General features: G+C 41.9%; 1 protein-coding gene across 1 annotated transcript; it reads right to left on the minus strand.

The window, feature by feature from the left end:
- Positions 1–736: 736 nt before the first annotated feature.
- On the minus strand, positions 737–1,827 carry hamp (hepcidin antimicrobial peptide). The gene is made up of 3 exons (XM_033640065.2): positions 1,509–1,827; positions 1,331–1,408; positions 737–1,167 (listed from the first exon to the last, which is right to left on the minus strand). The coding sequence occupies exons 1-3, from the start codon at positions 1,593–1,595 to the stop codon at positions 1,060–1,062; spliced, it is 273 nt and encodes a 90-aa protein (XP_033495956.1). The 5' UTR covers positions 1,596–1,827; the 3' UTR covers positions 737–1,059.
- Positions 1,828–10,453: the final 8,626 nt, after the last annotated feature.

The following is a 10,453-nucleotide window of genomic DNA, read 5'->3' on the forward strand; positions in this document are numbered from 1 at the left end:
CAATGAAAATGGCTTTAAAAGAGCCCTGTCAAAAGAGGTAGAACCTCCTAGAAGGAACTGACAATGAATGTTGATGCTTCAGAAACTGTATATTAGTTAAATCATTATTATGTAAAGTAGGGTGATGGAGTACATGAAAGTTATACAAAATGATGGTTGGACTCTTTAATGTGGTCAGTTGTTGGCCCTAATTGTGGAAGAGGCTCCCACTAACAATTACATATTCCCCCTCCATTGATACCTTTAAAATGCGTCTCTTCTCTTTTGCCTTTTCATTGTCATTATGACGACATTTGTTTGTTTGTGCAGTGCCGTCTTTGTGTCATTATTTTATCAAGATATTGAATGCATTTTATTAACTTACTTATATTCTCTAATTCATGCCTGTTTTTATTTGATCTCTTTGTAAAGCACTTTGGTCAGAATTCATTGTTTAAATGTGTTTTTATAAATGAACTTGACTTGACTTGACTTGGATAACACAGTGTAGCATCTGGAAACGTAAAACTGCTGCATTCACATCACTGAGCACAAGTAACAAGACCAAATCCTACAACAATAACAATCACAATTATCACCTAATATCTTCCTTTTATCACACAAACTGTGCAGGTATAATATTTAACACATCCCCCGATGATCATGATGCTTGTGTATTCAGTGAAGACCTATTCAGCAAAGATCCTCTGCTGTTAAACATCTCCTTATTAACAACAAAAAACACTTTTGCAGTTGCTTCAAATGTTCATTATTTATTCAGCACCAAATATTAACTTGTTAGACTCAATTTAGATGAAGAAACGGTCACATCTGGATTATTTTTAGAAACTAATTTACATATCATTGAGCTTACAAAAAGGATTTACAGGGTGAAAGTATTAAAACATACAAAATAAATATAAGGAACGGCTTCATTTTTTTTCCCAGTGCTCCTCTATGAATCATAAAAACAAAACGGTGTAGAACAAAGACTGCATTGGAGAAAGAGGTCAAGAAAAGAGTAATAAAAAAAAGAGTAATAAATTAATATTTTTTTGGTTGTTGTTGTTGCGGGAATCTTCAGAACCTGCAGCAGTAGCCGCAGCCCTTGTTGCCTCTGCAGCAGTTGCAGCACCAGCGGCACAAGGAGAGGTGGCTCTGGCGCTTCTGCCTGACGTGATCTGGCATCTGTGTGAAAGACAAGAGACATGAGCAAAGGGGTTCATCTCCAGCATTTCATCCTCTCCTTGTGTGGAGAGAGCACCAGGGCACTCCATGGGGAAAACACATCCACTTAAATTTTAATTTGCTCACAGTAATTGGCTTAATTCATTCAGTCAATTGAACATACCATCCTCGATTCCATTGACATTTCTTGATATGCCGCAACTGGAGTGTCATTGCTCGCTGCCTCCTCCAGCTCTTGCACCTGTTAATGAATTATGCACATTTAGGAGCCACATCTTAGCATCGTGACAAAACATTTATAGCTAATAAGCAAATGAAGTGAGTTTAAGTCAAATCCTTACCCCGGTGAATGGGACGGCAGAGCTCTCCAGAATGCAAATAAAGGCGAGCACGAGTGTCACTGCAACTGCAATGCTGAATGCCTTCATTTTGGTGGAGGTTTAAACGGTTTAGTTATTAAATCCTGCGAAGATTAGAGTTGATGGGTCTCCTTTCTCATGGGTGTCGGGCCACCGAAGAGCACCACAATATCTTCAATTTATTCTTCAGCTCCAGTGATGGATGGTGATTGTCTGGGCAAGTGGATTTCTTCAGATCTTTTGGTGACTTCTGTCAGCTCTTTAGAGTCCTTCCACTGTCTGATGGTTGAGCATGCAGAGCTTTCTGGTATTTATACACGAGGGTTCAGTGTTGCTTCATCGCTCCACAAGGCCCAGCCCATTCCTGGCAGCAGTTACCTAACTCCACTGGGGAAGTTTTGACCTCCTCCTTTCTCCTCTCCGTAGTGCTGCAACTCTGGGGGGAAATCCTCTGATCTATTTTTGATTGTGGGCCCAGTTCTCTGTTCAGCAGTATCAAATCAACTATGAACTTTTAAATGAAATTACTTTCCACAGACAGAACACATAATTCCACACATGAACAAGCTGCTGCCGCCGCTGCTGGAGACCATCATTTTTTACAATATATGAGAGCAATATGTATTCTGTATTGACGCAGAGCTTCATGCTCGTGGAGATTCGTTTAAAAATGTGACTTTTTTTCCCCAGAACAAACTGGAAAAAGTGCTGGAGACTCCCATGGCAAAAGCCAAGGACCGCATGGGTCAATCTATTGCACGGCTGACTGAGCCGCACTTGTTTCGACCCAGGAAATCCTTCACTAAGGAGAGGGAGCCACTTTGGAATATCCATTGCTCAGTCTAAAGGATGTAATTACAACCTCTCAAATGGAATAATTAGCCCCTCATTTTCAACACATTCCGTTTTTGCATAATACACAGGAACCTGCAGTTGAACCAAATTAAATCCCTTTGAGAGCAGCCGAATAGTAGCCAGGATTAAAATCCTCTATTTGAGAGTCAAGGTGTTTCAATATGCATTAGTTAAAGATGAATGTAATGTGATCTGATGTGGTTTATTATATCTGGACTGTGATCAGTTGCATGGCTCTAGGTGTTAAACCCCACAACACATCTATTGTATATCATGCCTTCATGTGCATGACACAATCTGTCGTTCTTTATGGTGCATATTTCAATATATCTAAAATAAATAACACACAAAATGGCAAAAGACAGCTGCTATTGTTTCATTAAAACGCCATTAGTAATTTCCTGGCACGCAGCATGTTAACAATTGATGGGTTTAATAAATATTTGAAGCAGTGTGAAATTACAGCAGTGTGAATTTAATGACAATGACATCAAAATATTAACCCAGATTGTTAACAATTGCATAGGAAAACCATAACCCTAAAATTGTAAGAATCATTTTTCCCCTTATCACTGAGGCGGCGATAAACACCTTAAGATTAATTAGCCTGTCAGGGTAAGAAAACTACTCCACAACAACATCAGGCTGTGAATAAATACAAAAATCAATAACGGTGGAAATGAAATAACAAAAAAAGGCAAAATAAAGGTACAAACTGATAAACAGTGGGCTGTGCATGCTGATAAAATCACAGGGCCATTTGAATTCTCATTATACCTTCAAAGTCTCTCCAAATTGCCTGTGCTGAGTCAATTAGTGAAACAACATGTCGCGGGACCCCTGCGTCAGTCTGTCTCGTTCACTGATAACCCCTCTGGCCCACGTGCTTGCTTTGGGTGACCACAACATCAATGTCAACAAATACAACCATGAATGGCTCCACATCAGTTGGAATCTGCCCATGCTTGTCTAATGTGGCGGCAGAGCGGTACATTATCTGTAGTTTATGCATAGCATTCTGTGTGTGTATGTTTTTGTGTGTCTGAGGGATAGAAATGGGCTCCAGTCCACTCTTTGAACTAGCACATCATGTCCACTCATCATGTACACATGTCATTTTGTTTGTCATGCCTCGCTAGACATGACTCAGCTCCTGAGGAATCTGACTATGACACCGGTTGGCTGTAGCAGGACACAAAAATATTATCCAGGTTCACTGGGGGTGTGTGAGCATACGAGAGAAGAAAAAAGACACAAGTTCACAGAAGAAACAGTTAAAAAGAGCGTATAGATCTGGGTTTTCCGAGCGTGTGTGGTTTGGCCTGTGTTTTCCCCGAGCATGCGTGTCTCCTATCAGCTACCGAGGCTATCAGTCGGAATCTTCTGGCCAAACAAAGCCAGGCACCAGTACGGCGGACAGATTCACCTCAGCAGGCGCCACTCTACCTTTTTCTCCTGGTCAAGGGCATTGCCCCCATCTGTCCATGTTGCGTCACCGTCCCCTGTTCCTTCCTATCGTACACTTCTCACCCCCTTTTCCCCTTCTCCTTTCTGTCCGTACCTGCTTTAAATGGAGCTGCAGGACGCTCCTGACATTCAACTCATCTTCTGTCAGCCTGTGTGCTGCCAAACACACCAAACACAACACTCCTCACCCCCAAAACACAGCCAGACCAACTGTGGGTTCATATCTCACCTCAGAACTAGGACAGCATTTGTACAGCACAGGTCACACTTTGTAAATAATATGAAAACCTAGTGATAGTCATGGCCTCCAGTCATCTATCTATCTAATCAGTGTCTATCTATCTATCTAACTGACTGTCTCAGCGTTGGACTCAGGGGGCAGTATGAAGCGCAGGCCAATAGGTGTCTGCATGCTGAGAAAGGTGACTGTGGGGAATTCCCCAGTCTGTTTGGAATATGAAGCATGTTACAAAATATTACTGGAACTTCCAACAATGTCGGTCATAATGCAATGCAAATATTTTATTTAAAAGAATGTAGCTCAAAGTGGTTTACATTACAGAGAGTCAAAAGAAATACAGACAACAATCAAAGTTACAATAAAGGTAAGGCAAGTTTATTTATAAAGCACCATTCAGATTAAATGTAATCTAATAGTAATACATTTAATATAATACTTTAAGAAAACATTAAAACTGCATTCAAAAGACAATGAATAGATGAATCAAACAAGCAAAAGCAAGCAAATAAATGGTTGCAGATTAAAGAAAAAGTATATTTTTGGAAAGCCACAGTGAACAATAAAGTTTCAAGCCCTGGTTTGTGTAAGTTAACAGTTTCAGCAGACCTCATGAGCTGGTTCCACAGGTGGGGAGCATAAAAGCTGCTTCACCTTGCTTGGTTTTGAGCCTGGCCACGCTAAGTAAACCCATCCCAGATGACCTGAGGGGTCTGGTTGCTTCATAACATACAAGTAAATCATAAATGTTTTTAGACCCGAGACCACATAGGGCAATATAGACAAGTATTGTTCAAGTCCGAAAAGGGACCCTTGTTTCATTCTCCTCCTCTCCCTCCATGTTTCCTGTCATCTCTTTATTGTCGACATTTCTAAAGGCATAAAAACGCCCATAAAAACACTAAACGGAGATCACAGTGCAAAATACTGGTTTAAAGCTGTTAAATGTTTTTCAGCTGACACTCAGAAATGCTCAGAGGTTGACTCTTTGATATGGGAGCATAAAAAATAGGGAAAAAGTTGGGAAAATTTACAGAGGAAAAAAATCCATTTAGAGATTTTTATACAGTCACAAAACAGATGGTCACAGGGAGTTGGTGCTGTTAGTTGAAACCAATGTGATGCTTTGTGCTCCTTTTAGTTTTGGAGTAGAGGTCTCACAGCACACATTTTACATTGGCTGGGAAAAAGTGCATAAAAGTCTGCTTCAGATTTTGGCATAAAGCAGAAATTAGCTTTCTGTCCTCTTGCTGCCGTACCATGGCAATATTTCAGAGGAGAATTGTTCATTCTCTTGATGTGAGACTTAAAGCTGAAATATGAGTCTAATGCACCTTTTGCAATGGGGTAATGCATCATCATCTCAGTGTGAAAGCACACATGGTGTTGTCTGCTGAGAGGCTCTAATCATAAATATGATTTAAACCATGGTCTTGTAGTCGTGTGATTTGGTTTGTTTTTTGCTGCTTTGCGTGATATTTTACTGCCTGAAAAGCAGTTACAACATGTTGATATTTTGTCAGCTGTCTGATCGTTTTGTGATGGTCTTGTTGTGTTGACCAGGCCTCACTGAGCAGTGGCGCCCACAAAAATTTTTCATCGGGGTGGTCAGATGGGGCCACTGAAAATGTTGGGGCGGCACACCAGCGCTTGATTGAGCTGTTGAAATATATTAGGCCCGTTTCCACCGCAGGAACTTCGGGGTAATTTTACCGGGCTGGGGCCGTTGGTGTGTGTCTCCACCGCAGGAACCACCCCCGAAGGACAGAGTTCTGGAACTTTTACGGGGGCTAAACAAGTCCCTGCCTCGGGGTAGGTACTCAGAACGGCAGCAGCAAAGCTAACATCAGGATGTCATCTGTTAAAAGCCTCCCGTTGTCGGATACGACATGAAACTACTCCAGATAGCTCAATCATGTTGTAACTAAGACATCCGCTGGAATTTTTTTTTTTTTTCACGGGCCATTTAGTGAGTTATTACAGACACCGCTAAGGGCTATCAGCTAACGGCGTCCCTACGTTGCCCCGGTAAATGGTCACACAACGATTATGTCACATCCAGAGCCCGTAACTTTACAGGAACCTTCCTCCTACTCCGCTCTCTCAGTGGAGACACGGCGGTTGAGAGGGCTGAGCGAGAGGACTTTCCTGTAGTAGTTCCTGCCCCCCAAATAGTACCAGGAACTTCTTCAGTGGAAACGGGCCTATAGGCTAGTTGAACAGTATATGAATATGCAGAGTTAAGGAATTGCATACAGATATATTTTGGTTTAATATTTTACACTTAATGTTGCTAATTATCTGATTTGCATAGACTAATATGGATACAGTTAACATTTTAAGTTGCACAACAACCCTGTTTTAATGTGCATCTGTGTATACATGTCAGGTGGTAAACCTTTAATTTGGAGGAGCACATTAATTGTAAGGAACAAAACACTTACTGGGGACAGACCTTCTCAAGTATGGGGGAGACTCATTGTTACCTATACAACCCATTTTTATTCAGATATCTTGAAGGGAGAGTTCAAGGGACCCATGTGAAAATGGCTGTGCCAGTTTTAGCCTTGACAAAATGTAGCCTAACTTTTTGGAGCATTATTTAACCCCTTTTACGACACAGTATGCCAATAGATGCCTTTGGTTGTCTAGTTCCACACGATACCACCACCCTCACTTAGTTACGCTACCTAGATTTTAAAATAAGCGCACCACCACCTCTTAAAGACATTAATGTTGGCCTTCAAGTATTTTTGTCAGGGGTGTAGCAATTGTATTAGGGTGGCCATGGCCCTGCCCTTGTGGGCACCACTGTCACAGAGTGAATTAAATTGATAATAAAAACAGTCTCTGACATTCCTGGTCATGGTGAGGACATCCTAAACAATAATGAACAGACAGTGACATTTTCAGTAGTCTCGCATGACCAGCCTCCCTTACTTCGGAGCCTGGGGACATTCGTCTTTCGTTTTGTAATAGGAATGGGCGGGGATATCCAGACCACGTGACGGCATTGCCATAGGTGCGGCACGTGTGTTACATGTAGCAGAGACGTTGCAGCTCTGCAATATAGCTGAATCAAATGAAATAAGATGCACTGAACACTTTCTTTTCTGTTGTACTACGGACAACAATTCGGGGAACAGCAGTTCCAGTGTAGGCAGGTGTAAGGCAAAGCTAATCAGCCGTTGGTCGAGGAAGTACGCAAGTACACAGATTTGGATCCAATCACATCACTGCCGCTGGGAGCCAGCACTAGTTCTATTACAACTTTCCTATGGGACTGTCCACAGACGACAGTCAGCCAGCGTGCTGACGTCATTGGCGTCTGTGGAAGAGACTACATTTTCAGTGGCTCCTCCTGTCTTTTCCCATTTGTAGGTCAGTTTGATCAGTGCACATGACACTGTTGAATCCATGGCCATAGATCCTCCAGTCCAGCGCTGATTTCCACTGCTTTACATCAAGTTTTTCCTCCCTGTAAAGTTGATGAATTGTGGTGACATCTTGGCACAACCCTTTATGTCCACTGTTTTCTCAATATTTAGAACACGTGCATTTGTCCCCGCTGATAAACCATGAAGGTAGCAGAGGACATGCTAGAATGCGACTCATAGTTGTGACAGTGCCTCCAGTAATGTGGATGGTGGCAGTATGCACACTCAAGGGTTACATTCTGCCATAAAACAGCAATGAGATGGAGCAACTCTGCATGGTTGAAGCAGGAAGTACCATGACATTTAAACCAATATTTGAAACCAACCAAAATTTGCAGAACATTTCTTGGGGGAGGATCCCCAGACTCCCCGATTATTAATTTGTGTCCCCCCACATGTTGGGGGAAAAAGCCTTACACCCTTGCCCTGTGATATTAAATTAAACATTAGTTTCATGAACAACAGTCCCATCTGTTTCTTCTTATTTATCAAGGGTGTTCTCCCAATTTGAAGTCAAACATGTCTTTCCACATATGCAAACAGAATTTGTCTGTCAGATTGATCAAAATACATTTGAATCCAACACCATGGCTGCTTAAAAAAAAACAGAAAAATGTGAGCTCACTCTAATCCCCCATCTCTTGACAGCAGCAGAATACATACCTGATACTACTATTATGAGCGAGACAGATGCTGTGTAGTTATTAATGTAGGCCCAAGAAAGATGAGAGTCAGCGTGGTATACAAGGTATGAGGAGCATTGTATGTCAGCCGAAATAAGACTCTTTCTGTCAGCCATTTTTCGACAAATAACAACCTTCCGAAAGAGGGTATGTGAAACAGGCTGAGGCGGTGGACAATGCATGCTCCTGACAGAGTGCTCCTGTAGCTCAAAAAGCACAAAGGTAAGACAAGCCTGCAGGACATGAAAGTGTAGCTTTCCAGCAGAATGTGTTGGCCAGCACGGGTTCAATGAAAATCAGTCAACCATGTGCTTTTTGTAGAGGTGCCTAAACACAAATTTAAAAGAGTCTTTTCCACTTCACATAAAGGATTTTACAGCAGGTGGCTTTGTCCTATCCTCCAGGCAAAACATGCATTTCCTCAACACTGACCAGATATGAGTCACCATTTCAAATCCATTAAATATAATTTCAGCAATAACAATTTATTGCTCAAAGCAGGGAGACATTTTCCTTTTCCAATTAAGACATCAATTAATTGTTAGTGAATTATCTCCACCGAGAGGTAAAAGTGACATTCCCTGGTACTCACATCTTTTTACATTTGTTAGAGACGAAACCAACATGTCTGTGTGCCATTTTTAGATTTCCTTCCCAAACCAACGTCATTTCAACTCTGCATGGTTCTCTTCAGAGAGCTTTTACAGGTTTGGGGTGAAAGAGACAGACAGACAGTATGTCCTAATCAGAGAGGTAAGTGGGATCAGAGATCAGCCACTTCAAACAGAGACAGGGACACACAGACGCCTGCCTGGCTAGCTGTGTGTGTTTGAATGGCAGCTGACAAGCCTGGAGACACTGGAGGGGGGGGCAGCAAGACAGAACCGTGGCAAATTTAACACAAAATGTCAGCCTAATGGATACTGATAGATAATGAGTCTGTATGTTATAAATAGTCGTACTGTTTGGGCGTGTGCAGCACCTCTGTCTGCACTTAAAAGATTATCCAAGTCATGGCTGCTCCCTTCTTAAGAACAGCAGAATGATGCTTAAAAGCCTTGACCTGTGAAGTCAAACTCAATCTCACTGAGGGCTTAGATGTGCCTTTTATCCACCATTGATCTTCCTCACCCAAGGTGCCCTCTGTGTGTTCTAACTACTGACTGGTTTCAATTTTACCAGTGTGTTCATCAATCGATTAGATGAACTTGCGAGTACGCGGAGGGTGCATATTTTCCCCGAGGATGCATAATCCTCCAAACATCTTATTTTAAAAATTGAGCATTTCTTTAAGTGTCACGTCCATACCTCCATTTGGAACTGCATTAAAGTAGTGAGTATTGACTGAGCATTTTTAGAGAATACCAACCCACCATGTCCAGGAACATTAGAGCTTTGACCAATGGTAAATTGTTAAATGTTTGTGTAGCATAATCTGTGGAAGAAAAGTCCATCTTTTTTTAAGATTCTTCAGCGTAGATGTGTAAATCAGCTGATCTCAAATAGGCCTCACCAACAGGAAATGTGGACATTTTCAGGAATTATTTTAGGAAGTTTAATTCTGGCATTATTGTGCAAAAACTAGAGAGAAAACTAGACTTTTGCACTTCCTCTTGGCTCTGGTTTCAGGCTTTGGAAAATCTGGCCTATGACGACTTTAGTCAATCACAGGTCATTTCAGAGAAAGGACACTCCAATTAGCTGCTCTATAAATGCAGATGTATAAGCACTTCCCTTCAGTGGAAACCTCACTCAATGGTGGAGAGTCGGTTTGCTATTGCAGCATAGGCAACAACTGCCTACACTGCAAAAAAAAAAAAAATGAAGAAGGAAGACAGATTCATCAATAAGTGTCTAAAAAAAAAAGGAGTGTGATGATGAACACAATAAAACACGTGTCAATACTGGTGAAGTGCTTCAGAGATGGAGATTATGTGTTGCTAACAGTGTAGCCCCCTGCCAACTGGAGCTAAAAGCTCACGGCTGCGGCTTCAAGTTCACGTTCATGCAGCTAACGTTAGCTAGAGCCTCTAATCACAGTGTGTTCTCCGCCTCATTCCTTGCTCCTACAGACCACCTTGCTGGGAAAAATGAGGGCAGCAGCTCCAGATACGGACCCCAGTCAGCAGCTGCAGCAACCAGAATCCAACCCAGACTCCCCCACTGGATTAGCAAACTTTCTGTTGCTGCCTTTGCACAGGTTAGACTTGGCGCTGCTACTGCTGTAGGCTAAAAGTCCATCTCCCA

Source organism: Epinephelus lanceolatus, chromosome 10 (genome assembly GCF_041903045.1).
Source record: "Epinephelus lanceolatus isolate andai-2023 chromosome 10, ASM4190304v1, whole genome shotgun sequence".
NCBI lineage: Eukaryota > Metazoa > Chordata > Actinopteri > Perciformes > Serranidae > Epinephelus > Epinephelus lanceolatus.